We start from the raw sequence: 18,379 nt of genomic DNA on the forward strand, positions 1-18,379 counted from the left end.
GATGGATCTGTCAATCTTATAAAGTGTCTAATACCTGCAGGGTATAACATTACGTGGGCTTAATAGTTTATATAAATACTCAATGCAAGTACTAGGGACTCATGTCCTGGGTGTTCAACAAGCAATAAGGAAAATCGTAAAAGGATCCGTCAGCAGTAGGTGTCCTGCCTGCTGATGGTTTCCAGGTAGCAGGCAGATGCTGACGGTCTTCTTTATAATATGCTAGTTTTCATTATACGGTTATTGGTGTCGTGACCGGTAGTTGAAAGGTGAGACATCCGGATGACGTTTTTCTGGCGCCTTGCAGATCGTCTCTTTGTAGGATTATTTTGGGGGATTTCTCCGGCATCAAGGAGGCTTCGTAGTAAAGAGATTGTTCTTGTAAATAACTATTTTTGCAGCTCCTCGTTGGCGCTCTAAATGCCCCTGGCAGCTGTTGGGTTAATTTGAGTGGTCACTTGAGTGTGTGAGCTGCTGGGTGTCGGAGCCAGCGCCCGTCTATCACACGCCATCTGCTCCGGCTCTGCACACGGACTTGGCCCCGTTCTGTATTCCTATGAGATTAATAATGGCTATTTGATTATTTGTTGTTGCAGCTGGAAGCTCAGGATACGGGAGGTCAGTGCTCATCTCCATACACTGACACATTGTTACCCCGACACAATGGTGACGCTCGGGATAGGTACTGCCAACCAGCGTCATCCTGCACTACTGCCCCCAGGTCATTGCTGTAAGGCAACGTTTATTATTATTTATAATATATATACACACACATGGTCCGGTCACTTTACATTACGTAGATTATCTAGATATTATGACACATGTGAACCCCATTATACAGGTCACATATGTAATATTCTCCATAAGCAGCAGCAGTCACTGTGTACATACCTGTACATTACATTACTGATCCTGTATTATACTCCAGAGCTGCACTCACTATTCTGCTGGGGGAGTCACTGTGTACATACATTACATTACTGATCCTGTACTGATCCTGAGTTACATCCTGTATTATACTCCAGAGCTGCACTCACTATTCTGCTGGTGGAGTCTCTGTGTACATACATTACATTACTTATCCTGTACTGATCCTGAGTTACATCCTGTATTATACTCCAGAGCTGCACTCACTATTCTGCTGGTGGAGTCACTGTGTACATACATTACTTATCCTGTACTGATCCTGAGTTACCTCCTGTATTATACACCAGAGCTGCACTCACTATTCTGCTGGTGGAGTCACTGTGTACATACATTACTTATCCTGTACTGATCCTGAGTTACCTCCTGTATTATACACCAGAGCTGCACTCACTATTCTGCTGGTGGAGTCACTGTGTACATACATTACATTACTTATCCTGTACTGATCCTGAGTTACATCCTGTATTATACTCCAGAGCTGCACTCACTATTCTGCTGGTGGAGTCACTGTGTACATACATTACTTATCCTGTACTGATCCTGAGTTACCTCCTGTATTATACACCAGAGCTGCACTCACTATTCTGCTGGTGGAGTCACTGTGTACATACATTACATTACTTATCCTGTACTGATCCTGAGTTACATCCTGTATTACACTCCAGAGCTGCACTCACTATTCTGCTGGTGGAGTCACTGTGTACATACATTACATTACTTTTCCTGTACTGATCCTGAGTTGCATCCTGTATTATACTCCAGAGCTGCACTCACTGTTCTGCTGGTGGAGTCACTGTGTACATACATTACATTACTTATCCTGTACTGATCCTGAGTTACATCCTGTATTATACTCCAGAGCTGCACTCACTATTCTGCTGGTGGAGTCACTGTGTACATACATTACATTACTTTTCCTGTACTGATCCTGAGTTACATCCTGTATTATACTCCAGAGCTGCACTCACTGTTCTGCTGGTGGAGTCACTGTGTACATACATTACTTATCCTGTACTGATCCTGAGTTACCTCCTGTATTATACACCAGAGCTGCACTCACTATTCTGCTGGTGGAGTCACTGTGTACATACATTACATTACTTATCCTGTACTGATCCTGAGTTATATCCTGTATTATACTCCAGAGCTGCACTCACTATTCTGCTGGTGGAGTCACTGTGTACATACATTACTTATCCTGTACTGATCCTGAGTTACATCCTGTATTACACTCCAGAGCTGCACTCACTATTCTGCTGGTGGAGTCACTGTGTACATACATTACTTATCCTGTACTGATCCTGAGTTACATCCTGTATTATACTCCAGAGCTGCACTCACTATTCTGCTGGTGGAGTCACTGTGTATATACATTACTTATCCTGTACTGATCCTGAGTTACATCCTGTATTATACTCCAGAGCTGCACTCACTATTCTGCTGGTGGAGTCACTGTGTACATACATTACTTATCCTGTACTGATCCTGACATTATCACATGCTGGATGATATTTTGGCGCACTTTGTACGCACTTGTGTAACTTTTTACCACCTCTTGATTGGCTGTGCTACTTTCTTGCGTCCAAATTTTGGCACAATTTGGAGAATATTCAGCCCTGACCGTTTTTCACTCGGCCACATCCTCTTGTTAGTTGAGTCACAACCTTCTCTTCTTTTTGGCGCACTTCATTGATATGACTCCGATGATTTGCGGCAGTAGACCGTATAAGTTGCTCGTCCTGGCGCAGCGTCCATAGTAAATCTGCCGCAGTCTATTAGAAAGTTGCAGATTTTCTTTCTATTGAAGCTTTATTTACATGAAGGGGTTAACTCCGTTGCGGCCACTTTGTGGATACGTTGATGTTCGCACTTTTTCCTCCGGCGTGGATTGCGGAGGGGCCCCGTCCGGCCGGCGCTCTCACAGTTACATATTTTCGGATCTATCTTTAGCTTCTCTCTGAGGAGACAACAAACTTTATTGTGGCAGAAATCCAGCGACTTGACATGGGAAACCCGTTCTGGACCCGACTGATGGTCAAAGGTTTAATCCTCGCAGGGATATATGTCAGAGGAACTGAAACAAACCACCTAATTCCAGGCCTGCGGGATCTGCCGAGGGGGGGACACGATAATAATATAATCACCGGGATAATATCCGACAATAAGGAGGCTGATTTAAAGGGCCAGTAACCCTCGTAGTCCGGAGCTTATGAGGATGTTTTCAGATGAAGTGGTTTGTGCTGCGCCGCCGAGACTCACAGGGCAAAAAGCGCATGGGGTTTAACTGAAAATTGCGGCGGTTCCGCAGGTAAAGCAGCAAAGAAGTCACAGCATTTTTTCCCGTTCAGTTCTCGAACACTAAGCGAAAAAAGCACCTCAATCACGAAGTCTGAATACACCAAAATCGTACAGCAGCGTTATAAGAGGAGCGGCTGATATCAGTCACACATATGATGTAATGTCTGGAGGATATAATAGTGCTGGAGTGTTATAAGAGGAGCGGCTGATATCAGTCACACATATGATGTAATGTCTCTGGAGGATATAATAGTACTGGAGTGTTATAAGAGGAGCGGCTGATATCAGTCACATATGATGTAATGTCTCTGGAGGATATAATAGTGCTGGAGTGATATAAGAGGAGTGGCTGATATCAGTCACACATATGATGTAATGTCTCTGGAGGATATAATAGTACTGGAGTGTTATAAGAGGAGCAGCTGATATCAGTCACATATGATGTAATGTCTCTGGAGGATATAATAGTGCTGGAGTGTTATAAGAGGAGCGGCTGATATCAGACACATATATGATGTAATGTCTCTGGAGGATATAATAGTGCTGGAGTGATATAAGAGGAGCGGCTGATATCAGTCACATATGATGTAATGTCTCTGGAGGATATAATAGTACTGGAGTGATATAAGAGGAGCGGCTGATATCAGTCACATATATGATGTAATGTCTCTGGAGTATATAATAGTACTGGAGTGATATAAGAGGAGCGGCTGATATCAGTCACACATATGATATAATGTCTCTGGAGGATATAATAGTGCTGGAGTGATATAAGAGGAGCGGCTGATATCAGTCACATATGATGTAATGTCTCTGGAGGATATAATAGTACTGGAGTGATATAAGAGGAGCGGCTGATATCAGTCACATATATGATGTAATGTCTCTGGAGGATATAATAGTACTGGAGTGATATAAGAGGAGTGGCTGATATCAGTCACATATGATGTAATGTCTCTTTAGGATATAATAGTACTGGAGTGTAATAAGAGGAGCGGCTGATATCAGTCACACATATGATGTAATGTCTCTGGAGGATATAATAGTACTGGAGTGTAATAAGAGGAGCGGCTGATATCAGTCACATATGATGTAATGTCTCTGGAGGATATAATAGTACTGGAGTGATATAAGAGGAGCGGCTGGTATCAGTCACATATGATGTAATGTCTCTGGAGGATATAATAGTGCTGGAGTGTTATAAGAGGAGCGGCTGATATCAGTCACATATATGATGTAATGTCTCTGGAGGATATAATAGTGCTGGAGTGTTATAAGAGGAGCGGCTGATATCAGTCACATGATGTAATGTCTGGAGGATATAATAGTGCTGGAGTGGTATAAGAGGAGCGGCTGATATCAGTCACATATGATGTAATGTCTCTGGAGGATATAATAGTACTGGAGTGTTATAAGAGGAGCGGCTGATATCAGTCACATATGATGTAATGTCTCTGGAGGATATAATAGTGCTGGAGTGATATAAGAGGAGCGGCTGATATCAGTCACATATATGATGTAATGTCTCTGGAGGATATAATAGTGCTGGAGTGATATAAGAGGAGCGGCTGATATCAGTCACACATATGATGTAATGTCTCTGGAGGATATAATAGTACTGGAGTGATATAAGAGGAGCGGCTGATATCAGTCACATATGATGCAATGTCTCTGGAGGATATAATAGTACTGGAGTGATATAAGAGGAGCGGCTGATATCAGTCACACATATGATGTAATGTCTGGAGGATATAATAGTACTGGAGTGTTATAAGAGGAGCGGCTGATATCAGTCACACATATGATGTAATGTCTGGAGGATATAATAGTGCTGGAGTGGTATAAGAGGAGCGGCTGATATCAGTCACATATGATGTAATGTCTCTGGAGGATATAATAGTACTGGAGTGATATAAGAGGAGCGGCTGATATCAGTCACACATATGATGTAATGTCTCTGGAGGATATAATAGTGCTGGAGTGTTATAAGAGGAGCGGCTGATATCAGTCACATATGATGTAATGTCTCTGGAGGATATAATAGTACTGGAGTGATCTAAGAGGAGCGGCTGATATCAGTCACATATGATGTAATGTCTCTGGAGGATATAATAGTACTGGAGTGTTATAAGAGGAGCGGCTGATATCAGTCACATATGATGTAATGTCTCTGGAGGATATAATAGTGCTGGAGTGATATAAGAGGAGCGGCTGATATCAGTCACACATATGATGTAATGTCTCTGGAGGATATAATAGTGCTGGAGTGATATAAGAGGAGCGGCTGATATCAGTCACATATGATGTAATGTCTCTGGAGGATATAATAGTGCTGGAGTGATATAAGAGGAGCGGCTGATATCAGTCACATATGATGTAATGTCTCTGGAGGATATAATAGTACTGGAGTGATATAAGAGGAGCGGCTGATATCAGTCACATATATGATGTAATGTCTCTGGAGTATATAATAGTACTGGAGTGATATAAGAGGAGCGGCTGATATCAGTCACACATATGATATAATGTCTCTGGAGGATATAATAGTGCTGGAGTGATATAAGAGGAGCGGCTGATATCAGTCACATATGATGTAATGTCTCTGGAGGATATAATAGTACTGGAGTGATATAAGAGGAGCGGCTGATATCAGTCACACATATGATGTAATGTCTCTGGAGGATATAATAGTGCTGGAGTGATATAAGAGGAGTGGCTGATATCAGTCACATATGATGTAATGTCTCTTTAGGATATAATAGTACTGGAGTGATATAAGAGGAGCGGCTGATATCAGTCACACATATGATGTAATGTCTCTGGAGGATATAATAGTACTGGAGTGTAATAAGAGGAGCGGCTGATATCAGTCACACATATGATGTAATGTCTCTGGAGGATATAATAGTACTGGAGTGATATAAGAGGAGCGGCTGATATCAGTCACATATGATGTAATGTCTCTGGAGGATATAATAGTACTGGAGTGATATAAGAGGAGCGGCTGATATCAGTCACATATATGATGTAATGTCTCTGGAGGATATAATAGTGCTGGAGTGATATAAGAGGAGCGGCTGATATCAGTCACATATGATGTAATGTCTCTGGAGGATATAATAGTGCTGGAGTGTTATAAGAGGAGCGGCTGATATCAGTCACATATATGATGTAATGTCTCTGGAGGATATAATAGTGCTGGAGTGTTATAAGAGGAGCGGCTGATATCAGTCACATATGATGTAATGTCTGGAGGATATAATAGTGCTGGAGTGGTATAAGAGGAGCGGCTGATATCAGTCACATATGATGTAATGTCTCTGGAGGATATAATAGTGCTGGAGTGGTATAAGAGGAGCGGCTGATATCAGTCACATATGATGTAATGTCTCTGGAGGATATAATAGTACTGGAGTGTTATAAGAGGAGCGGCTGATATCAGTCACATATGATGTAATGTCTCTGGAGGATATAATAGTGCTGGAGTGATATAAGAGGAGCGGCTGATATCAGTCACACATATGATGTAATGTCTCTGGAGGATATAATAGTGCTGGAGTGATATAAGAGGAGCGGCTGATATCAGTCACACATATGATGTAATGTCTCTGGAGGATATAATAGTGCTGGAGTGATATAAGAGGAGCGGCTGATATCAGTCACACATATGATGTAATGTCTCTGGAGGATATAATAGTGCTGGAGTGATATAAGAGGAGCGGCTGATATCAGTCACACATATGATGTAATGTCTCTGGAGGATATAATAGTGCTGGAGTGATATAAGAGGAGCGGCTGATATCAGTCACATATGATGTAATGTCTCTGGAGGATATAATAGTACTGGAGTGATATAAGAGGAGCGGCTGATATCAGTCACATATATGATGTAATGTCTCTGGAGTATATAATAGTACTGGAGTGATATAAGAGGAGCGGCTGATATCAGTCACACATATGATATAATGTCTCTGGAGGATATAATAGTGCTGGAGTGATATAAGAGGAGCGGCTGATATCAGTCACATATGATGTAATGTCTCTGGAGGATATAATAGTACTGGAGTGATATAAGAGGAGCGGCTGATATCAGTCACACATATGATGTAATGTCTCTGGAGGATATAATAGTACTGGAGTGATATAAGAGGAGCGGCTGATATCAGTCACATATATGATGTAATGTCTCTGGAGGATATAATAGTACTGGAGTGATATAAGAGGAGTGGCTGATATCAGTCACATATGATGTAATGTCTCTTTAGGATATAATAGTACTGGAGTGATATAAGAGGAGCGGCTGATATCAGTCACACATATGATGTAATGTCTCTGGAGGATATAATAGTACTGGAGTGTAATAAGAGGAGCGGCTGATATCAGTCACACATATGATGTAATGTCTCTGGAGGATATAATAGTACTGGAGTGTAATAAGAGGAGCGGCTGATATCAGTCACATATGATGCAATGTCTCTGGAGGATATAATAGTACTGGAGTGATATAAGAGGAGCGGCTGATATCAGTCACACATATGATGTAATGTCTGGAGGATATAATAGTACTGGAGTGTTATAAGAGGAGCGGCTGATATCAGTCACACATATGATGTAATGTCTCTGGAGGATATAATAGTGCTGGAGTGGTATAAGAGGAGCGGCTGATATCAGTCACATATGATGTAATGTCTCTGGAGGATATAATAGTACTGGAGTGATATAAGAGGAGCGGCTGATATCAGTCACACATATGATGTAATGTCTCTGGAGGATATAATAGTACTGGAGTGATATAAGAGGAGCGGCTGATATCAGTCACATATGATGTAATGTCTCTGGAGGATATAATAGTACTGGAGTGTTATAAGAGGAGCGGCTGATATCAGTCACATATGATGTAATGTCTCTGGAGGATATAATAGTACTGGAGTGATCTAAGAGGAGCGGCTGATATCAGTCACATATGATGTAATGTCTCTGGAGGATATAATAGTACTGGAGTGTTATAAGAGGAGCGGCTGATATCAGTCACATATGATGTAATGTCTCTGGAGGATATAATAGTGCTGGAGTGATATAAGAGGAGCGGCTGATATCAGTCACACATATGATGTAATGTCTCTGGAGGATATAATAGTGCTGGAGTGATATAAGAGGAGCGGCTGATATCAGTCACATATGATGTAATGTCTCTGGAGGATATAATAGTGCTGGAGTGATATAAGAGGAGCGGCTGATATCAGTCACATATGATGTAATGTCTCTGGAGGATATAATAGTACTGGAGTGATATAAGAGGAGCGGCTGATATCAGTCACATATATGATGTAATGTCTCTGGAGTATATAATAGTACTGGAGTGATATAAGAGGAGCGGCTGATATCAGTCACACATATGATATAATGTCTCTGGAGGATATAATAGTGCTGGAGTGATATAAGAGGAGCGGCTGATATCAGTCACATATGATGTAATGTCTCTGGAGGATATAATAGTGCTGGAGTGATATAAGAGGAGCGGCTGATATCAGTCACACATATGATGTAATGTCTCTGGAGGATATAATAGTACTGGAGTGTTATAAGAGGAGCGGCTGATATCAGTCACATATATGATGTAATGTCTCTGGAGGATATAATAGTGCTGGAGTGATATAAGAGGAGCGGCTGATATCAGTCACATATATGATGTAATGTCTCTGGAGGATATAATAGTGCTGGAGTGATATAAGAGGAGTGGCTGATATCAGTCACATATGATGTAATGTCTCTTTAGGATATAATAGTACTGGAGTGATATAAGAGGAGCGGCTGATATCAGTCACACATATGATGTAATGTCTCTGGAGGATATAATAGTACTGGAGTGTAATAAGAGGAGCGGCTGATATCAGTCACATATGATGTAATGTCTCTGGAGGATATAATAGTACTGGAGTGATATAAGAGGAGCGGCTGATATCAGTCACATATATGATGTAATGTCTCTGGAGGATATAATAGTGCTGGAGTGATATAAGAGGAGCGGCTGATATCAGTCACATATGATGTAATGTCTCTGGAGGATATAATAGTGCTGGAGTGTTATAAGAGGAGCGGCTGATATCAGTCACATATATGATGTAATGTCTCTGGAGGATATAATAGTGCTGGAGTGTTATAAGAGGAGCGGCTGATATCAGTCACATATGATGTAATGTCTGGAGGATATAATAGTGCTGGAGTGTTATAAGAGGAGCGGCTGATATCAGTCACATATGATGTAATGTCTCTGGAGGATATAATAGTACTGGAGTGATATAAGAGGAGCGGCTGATATCAGTCACATATGATGTAATGTCTCTGGAGGATATAATAGTGCTGGAGTGGTATAAGAGGAGCGGCTGATATCAGTCACATATGATGTAATGTCTCTGGAGGATATAATAGTACTGGAGTGTTATAAGAGGAGCGGCTGATATCAGTCACATATGATGTAATGTCTCTGGAGGATATAATAGTGCTGGAGTGATATAAGAGGAGCGGCTGATATCAGTCACACATATGATGTAATGTCTCTGGAGGATATAATAGTGCTGGAGTGATATAAGAGGAGCGGCTGATATCAGTCACACATATGATGTAATGTCTCTGGAGGATATAATAGTGCTGGAGTGATATAAGAGGAGCGGCTGATATCAGTCACACATATGATGTAATGTCTCTGGAGGATATAATAGTGCTGGAGTGATATAAGAGGAGCGGCTGATATCAGTCACATATGATGTAATGTCTCTGGAGGATATAATAGTACTGGAGTGATATAAGAGGAGCGGCTGATATCAGTCACATATATGATGTAATGTCTCTGGAGTATATAATAGTACTGGAGTGATATAAGAGGAGCGGCTGATATCAGTCACACATATGATATAATGTCTCTGGAGGATATAATAGTGCTGGAGTGATATAAGAGGAGCGGCTGATATCAGTCACATATGATGTAATGTCTCTGGAGGATATAATAGTACTGGAGTGATATAAGAGGAGCGGCTGATATCAGTCACACATATGATGTAATGTCTCTGGAGGATATAATAGTACTGGAGTGATATAAGAGGAGCGGCTGATATCAGTCACATATATGATGTAATGTCTCTGGAGGATATAATAGTACTGGAGTGATATAAGAGGAGTGGCTGATATCAGTCACATATGATGTAATGTCTCTTTAGGATATAATAGTACTGGAGTGATATAAGAGGAGCGGCTGATATCAGTCACACATATGATGTAATGTCTCTGGAGGATATAATAGTACTGGAGTGTAATAAGAGGAGCGGCTGATATCAGTCACACATATGATGTAATGTCTCTGGAGGATATAATAGTACTGGAGTGTAATAAGAGGAGCGGCTGATATCAGTCACATATGATGTAATGTCTCTGGAGGATATAATAGTACTGGAGTGATATAAGAGGAGCGGCTGATATCAGTCACATATATGATGTAATGTCTCTGGAGGATATAATAGTGCTGGAGTGATATAAGAAGAGCGGCTGATATCAGTCACACATATGATGTAATGTCTCTGGAGGATATAATAGTGCTGGAGTGATATAAGAGGAGCGGCTGATATCAGTCACATATGATGTAATGTCTCTGGAGGATATAATAGTGCTGGAGTGATATAAGAGGAGCGGCTGATATCAGTCACATATGATGTAATGTCTCTGGAGGATATAATAGTGCTGGAGTGTTATAAGAGGAGCGGCTGATATCAGTCACATATATGATGTAATGTCTCTGGAGGATATAATAGTGCTGGAGTGTTATAAGAGGAGCGGCTGATATCAGTCACATATGATGTAATGTCTGGAGGATATAATAGTACTGGAGTGTTATAAGAGGAGCGGCTGATATCAGTCACATATGATGTAATGTCTGGAGGATATAATAGTGCTGGAGTGATATAAGAGGAGCGGCTGATATCAGTCACACATATGATGTAATGTCTCTGGAGGATATAATAGTACTGGAGTGATATAAGAGGAGCGGCTGATATCAGTCACATATGATGCAATGTCTCTGGAGGATATAATAGTACTGGAGTGATATAAGAGGAGCGGCTGATATCAGTCACACATATGATGTAATGTCTGGAGGATATAATAGTACTGGAGTGTTATAAGAGGAGCGGCTGATATCAGTCACACATATGATGTAATGTCTGGAGGATATAATAGTGCTGGAGTGGTATAAGAGGAGCGGCTGATATCAGTCACATATGATGTAATGTCTCTGGAGGATATAATAGTACTGGAGTGATATAAGAGGAGCGGCTGATATCAGTCACATATGATGTAATGTCTCTTTAGGATATAATAGTACTGGAGTGATATAAGAGGAGCGGCTGATATCAGTCACACATATGATGTAATGTCTCTGGAGGATATAATAGTACTGGAGTGTAATAAGAGGAGCGGCTGATATCAGTCACACATATGATGTAATGTCTCTGGAGGATATAATAGTACTGGAGTGTAATAAGAGGAGCGGCTGATATCAGTCACATATGATGTAATGTCTCTGGAGGATATAATAGTACTGGAGTGATATAAGAGGAGCGGCTGATATCAGTCACATATATGATGTAATGTCTCTGGAGGATATAATAGTGCTGGAGTGATATAAGAGGAGCGGCTGATATCAGTCACATATGATGTAATGTCTCTGGAGGATATAATAGTGCTGGAGTGTTATAAGAGGAGCGGCTGATATCAGTCACATATATGATGTAATGTCTCTGGAGGATATAATAGTGCTGGAGTGTTATAAGAGGAGCGGCTGATATCAGTCACATATGATGTAATGTCTGGAGGATATAATAGTACTGGAGTGATATAAGAGGAGCAGCTGATATCAGTCACACATATGATGTAATGTCTCTGGAGGATATAATAGTGCTGGAGTGATATAAGAGGAGCGGCTGATATCAGTCACATATATGATGTAATGTCTCTGGAGGATATAATAGTGCTGGAGTGATATAAGAGGAGCGGCTGATATCAGTCACACATATGATGTAATGTCTCTGGAGGATATAATAGTACTGGAGTGATATAAGAGGAGCGGCTGATATCAGTCACATATGATGCAATGTCTCTGGAGGATATAATAGTACTGGAGTGATATAAGAGGAGCGGCTGATATCAGTCACACATATGATGTAATGTCTGGAGGATATAATAGTTCTGGAGTGGTATAAGAGGAGCGGCTGATATCCGTCACATATGATGTAATGTCTCTGGAGGATATAATAGTACTGGAGTGATATAAGAGGAGCGGCTGATATCAGTCACACATATGATGTAATGTCTCTGGAGGATATAATAGTGCTGGAGTGTTATAAGAGGAGCGGCTGATATCAGTCACATATGATGTAATGTCTCTGGAGGATATAATAGTACTGGAGTGATATAAGAGGAGCGGCTGATATCAGTCACACATATGATGTAATGTCTCTGGAGGATATAATAGTACTGGAGTGATATAAGAGGAGCGGCTGATATCAGTCACATATGATGTAATGTCTCTGGAGGATATAATAGTACTGGAGTGTTATAAGAGGAGCGGCTGATATCAGTCACATATGATGTAATGTCTCTGGAGGATATAATAGTACTGGAGTGATATAAGAGGAGCGGCTGATATCAGTCACATATGATGTAATGTCTCTGGAGGATATAATAGTACTGGAGTGATATAAGAGGAGCGGCTGATATCAGTCACACATATGATGTAATGTCTCTGGAGGATATAATAGTGCTGGAGTGATATAAGAGGAGCGGCTGATATCAGTCACACATATGATGTAATGTCTCTGGAGGATATAATAGTGCTGGAGTGATATAAGAGGAGCGGCTGATATCAGTCACACATATGATGTAATGTCTCTGGAGGATATAATAGTGCTGGAGTGATATAAGAGGAGCGGCAGATATCAGTCACACATATGATGTAATGTCTCTGGAGGATATAATAGTACTGGAGTGATATAAGAGGAGCGGCTGATATCAGTCACATATATGATGTAATGTCTCTGGAGGATATAATAGTGCTGGAGTATTATAAGATATCAGACATTTTATGGGATGGGAAATCCTCGGTGATATTACATATTGGAGGCCATTTTTTTGATGTCGGACATTCGGCAGGTTATAATGATCTTTAGTGTCCTCCAGGGTCATCTATAATGTTTATCATTGCCGGTCTCAGTGACCCCATAGTAGTGTCAGGCACCCTGAACCCCACAAGTGCCAGTTATCTGCTCTATTGTGGAGTACCCGGAGCTTCGGATGTTGTCATTGAGCTTCCGGCGTTTGCTCATTCGCCATTTTTCCGCCTGGTGGAACTTGTCGCCATCGGGTTGTTTACTCCGTCCTATTAAAAGAGAATAACGTGAAATTGCAGGAATCGGGAGACACAAAGTCAACGAAATTATTATCTTCCCTCCCAAATGTCGACGTTCTGGAGGGTGGAGAGCGGATCACGTGATAATCCGGTTATAATAACGCCGTCATTTATCACATGACTTATTACTGATCGTCCAGGATCGGGAGGATTCTGCAGCTTTCCTGTCATGATGAAGAAATTTATGTTAAAAAAAAATAAAAAAATTAAAAAATTGGGCCCCTTCATTTGTCGTTGTGTGTATGACATTTGGCCCCTGCCCTCAGTTTTCTGGGGCCACACCCGCAAAGTTTACATAAGTCACGGGAAGGCCACGTCTTTAGTTATTAATAATAATCTGGTCACGACTTTGTAATGCAGTTCATAAAACACTGGTAATCTGGCTGGATCTAATAGGTGCCGGATTATCAAATGTTCCGGATTATTGAACAATCAGAAATATGTGAAGTTTATGGAGATATTGATGAATCTGCGGCGGTTGGTCTGTGCGGCGGCGGCGTCGTCTGTTCTGGTGTTTGTGAGATTCCAGAATATGTGGCCGCTCTGGACTATCAGATGCCGGATTATAGGAGTTGTAGTGTATATAGGCGCAGGATGTGAGCGGCTCGTCGCGCCCTGTTTGATCCCGGTTGTACGTCTGTAGTCAATCATCTTGGTTTGAGGTCTCGGCTCTTTGATGAGTAGCGGAGATGATTGGTTTCCACATCTGGAGTGGCGACATTCACATAACCCCCGCGCCCGCGCACAGCGGGGGGATCCGTCTCCGCCGCCTCCAGTCATCACTGCCAGGAATAGTTAATGTTCCGTTTTATTGGGATATTTGGTGACGCTGCAGTTGGATCCCTGGGACGCCGCGTCCTGTGACCGGTTCATCGCGTTGCTGGGTCTCACGGGTTGCGCCACCTGAAGACGTTTTATAGACGATGCTGGAGACGGATGGTAAATTTGATCTGGAGCAGGAAAACTGGGTGACTGCCCCCGTGGTGGGAGCCATATTGTTTGTCAGCTTGCCACCCAGCTTTCCCAGAAACGGATAAAATGAAGAAACCGCTGAATACAATGTTCAATAACCGCACAAAGTGTTTTGTAATAATTTGAACCCAATTTCAAAATCCCTGCTTGCTGTCAGTGAGCCTAAAATAAAAAAAAATCCAATACACTTACCTTGCTGATTGTTTCCCTACTGCTCCCTCTGTCCAATAGCGATTGGCCACCACAGTCACAAGACACGTGGCAGGAAACCAGGGAAGAATCGATCGTTTTAATTCTGGGAACCCTCTGCAGCTCTTCCCTGGGATATTCTGACCTCTGGCTCAGAGGTTGGTTTTAGGCTGCGGCAAACTGGGCAATTGCCCAGACTCCGAGCCCCCGTTTCATGGGGGGCCCTGAAAGACCGGGCCCCTAGGAGTAACCTGAGAGTGGACATGTAAGCTTTCCCTGCACCAGGTGTTTTACCATTAACTCCTTCACTATTTAGGTGCTGTATGGCGGCAGTATTAGGCGCTGTATGGCGGCAGTATTAGGCGCTGTATGGCGGCAGTATTAGGCGCTGTATGGCGGTGTTAGGCGCTGTATGGCGGTATTCTGGTAAGAAGAGTCCATGTATCTGTGTTTTTACATGTGAATATATTTGGAAATTACGAGACCTGTCGTGGGGGGGGGGGCTATTTTGTATATAATCGTCTCTGGCCCGGCTGTCGGTGGGCACGTCTCGCTCTTCTCTCGCAGCTTCTGTACCCTCATAGACCCTGCGTCTTCTGTCGGCAGCTGTCACTTTCGGAGCTGTTTTTGGGTCTTTTTGCTTCTGTGCAGCGTTTTTTTGGTACACGATCTCGTTCTCTGAGCTTTCCGGACAAAGAGCGAATCTTGTTAAGAAAATCACACGGGGTTAATTATATAAAAAAAAAAAATCCAGTCTGAACCGCGACAGCGACTCCGTCATCCGCTCCGAAGGCTCCGGGTGTCAGGACTGATGCGTTACCAGAACGGAGCGCTCGTCCCCGCGGCAGATCCTGAGGCTCATGGCCGCTCTACGATCCGTCTCCTCCCCCTCCTGCGCGGCCCCCGTGACTCGTGTAAACATGAATTCTCCAAAGCGATGCTCAATTTAGCTGAATTAATTTCTTCAATTAATCATGAGGCCGGGGGAGGGGATGTGGTTATTCAGAGAGACGCACGCGTGTGATTGAGATGTTGGGTCTCCGGTCGCTGCAGCCGCACGCAAAGCATCGATGATCTCAGGGATCACTTCTCTATAGACGCAGTGTCCGTCTCTCATCCCGTTATTCCAGGGGGCAGCGATTTCCCCCGATCCCGGAGCGACCACGAGCGGTTTTCATCCTGATTCATGAATTCCATAGAATATGAATAAAACGCAAGCGGAGCAGCGGGCGAGAACGACGAGAGGCGAAGTAAATACGGAAACTGCGCCAGATTTATTAATGGCGTGTGAAATAATGGTATAAAGTAAGCCAGGAGGCGTCTAATCTCCAGAAAGATGCGCCAAACCAATCACGCAGCGTGCGTCACAGATAAATGTTGCGCGTCTTTTGCCCGTCTCGTCTATATTTTAGGTTACGTGCACACGATGCAGAATTTGATGCGCAAAATCCACTGATAAACGCAGGTAACTCCGCAATTTATTATTTTTTTTTAATACGTTTTTAAAAGCGGATCTGACTTTTTGGTGCGGTAACGAGTGCGGATTATCTGCGGATTTTGCTGCGTTTTTTATAAACCAGGCCTTGTTCACACAGCGTTTCTTTTTTGCTGATTTTTCCACGACTGAATCGGCGTATTCCGCTCCCCAAATAGTCCTGCCATTGATTTCAATGGGAATCGGAGGCGTTTTTCTATTTCAGGACCGGAAAATCCGTGCGATGACGATAAAGGGAGATTCTCAACTAAGACGTTTGTGGCGCGTCCTCGGCTCTGGGACCCACACGTTTATCCAGAACAGGGGTCACCCGATCCTAGTTTCGTCTGGGGAGGCGGCCGCTGATTCCAGGCAGGGATCAAGTGGAGAGGTGGCGGCGCGCGCACGCGGGACTCTTCATCCTGTTCTATGGAAGCTGCGGAAACGGCCAAGTAAGCGCTGTCTATGTTGGGAATTTCCCTTTAAGGGTTCACACGACCCGGCAGCCAAAAACCGCATTGAAAAGAGCGCACGTGTGTTTACCACGATTTTGCAGATAACAACAAAAACGTGGCAAAACTGCACCGTGTGAATACACCCTAAACTGCGTACAATTCAGACGCTATTCAGAAATCTGCCACTTGTGTTTTTTAATTCCCCACTATTTTCAAGAACTCTGTTTGCTGTCAATGTGAACATTCTTGTTTATATCCAGATTACTCCGATCCCTCGTCATGTCGGCGGCGCGTCTCCCGGTTTACACACCAGGATGAGCTGCCGATAACCAGAATATTTCACTTTTTTAAAACGATACGACCGGCGGATGATCCAGCGTTCTATGTACTGAGTATCTGCCAGATAATCGCCCCGTGTGAAACCCCCTAAAGATCAACCGTTTGTTACAATGTATCAGTGCAGTAAACCGATCAGTCTGGGTCCAGGCTGTTTAGCTCATTGTCTAGACTAATACATTGTAACAAACGATCAGCTGTGTGAGCAGACGCCGCTATTTACATGACCAGGTTCAGTGTTTAGTTCTTTGGCGTTTTTTTTTTTTTTTTGCAGCGTATTTACCGGAACCGTCTCGTTTTTGCCACATCTTTGTGATTAATCACGGCAAAAACACGCGACAAGACCCGCTGGTGTGAACACGCTTTATTGTAGCGCTGGAGCCGCTTCTCTCCTGAACGCCCGTTATGGGACACCCCGTTCTGCCACGATCGGCTTGGCGTTTGATTTACTAGCGCGTTATCCGGGGTGATGCTGATCTTGGCGGATCGCCGCTGTGACCGGGGGCAGATCACCAGTTATAGGAACTGTAGGATCTTGTTCTTGAACAGTCGGTTTTACCTCGGGATGTTTTTTCTTTCCAGCCCTAAACAATGAGCGGCGTGAAGGGCTGAGCGACTCTGGGAATTTATGGACGTGTCGGATCCTACGACTCGTTTACTGCGACCCTCAAAGACTTCACTTTATTATAAATGATCTTCTGCTTCAAAAACACCCAAAAGAATTACCGTACATTTCCTTCTTCCACTGAGACCCCCGAAATCCTTACATTGTTTTACATATAAGCCGCACCAGTTCCCAAAAAGTGGCGCAATGTTGTGTGTAGCCGACAGGTTTTCCTCTCCTGCTCGGTGGGCGGGTTCTTTATGGTGGGCTGTCTGCTCTGAGCCAATCAGATGTCTCTACTTCTGCTATGCCCCTCCCCTCTCGTTGCAGCTGCATCTCCCTCCTCCGTGTCTTCTATTCACTGAATTACTCCAGATGGGTGGGGGGCTGAACGTTTGCAGGGTCTGCTGGGAGATGAGGGGCATGACTCTGTACCCTAAGGCTGGATTCACACGAGCATATTACGTCCGTAATCGACGGAACGAATTTCGGCCGCAAGTCCCGGACCGAACACAGTGCAGGGAGCCGGACTCCTAGCATCATACTTATGTACGACGCTAGGAGTCCCTGCCTCGCTGTGGGACAACTGTCCCGTACTGTAATCATGATTACAGTACGGGACAGTAGTTCCACGGAGAGGCAGGGACTCCTAGCGTCGTACATAACTATGA

The 18,379-nt window shown here is 43.1% G+C and overlaps 1 protein-coding gene across 1 annotated transcript in view; it reads left to right on the forward strand.

Annotated features, from left to right (window-relative positions):
• Positions 1-18,379, forward strand: part of ADCY5 (adenylate cyclase 5) — a 51,413-nt gene that overhangs the window by 7,336 nt on the left and 25,698 nt on the right. The window contains exons 2-3 of the mRNA XM_075831023.1: positions 14,075-14,274; positions 16,252-16,304. Of these exons, the coding sequence (XP_075687138.1) occupies positions 14,075-14,274; positions 16,252-16,304 (253 nt within the window). The remainder of the gene's footprint in view (positions 1-14,074; positions 14,275-16,251; positions 16,305-18,379) is intronic.

Source organism: Rhinoderma darwinii, chromosome 6, assembly GCF_050947455.1.
Source record: "Rhinoderma darwinii isolate aRhiDar2 chromosome 6, aRhiDar2.hap1, whole genome shotgun sequence".
Classification (NCBI taxonomy): Eukaryota; Metazoa; Chordata; class Amphibia; order Anura; family Rhinodermatidae; genus Rhinoderma; species Rhinoderma darwinii.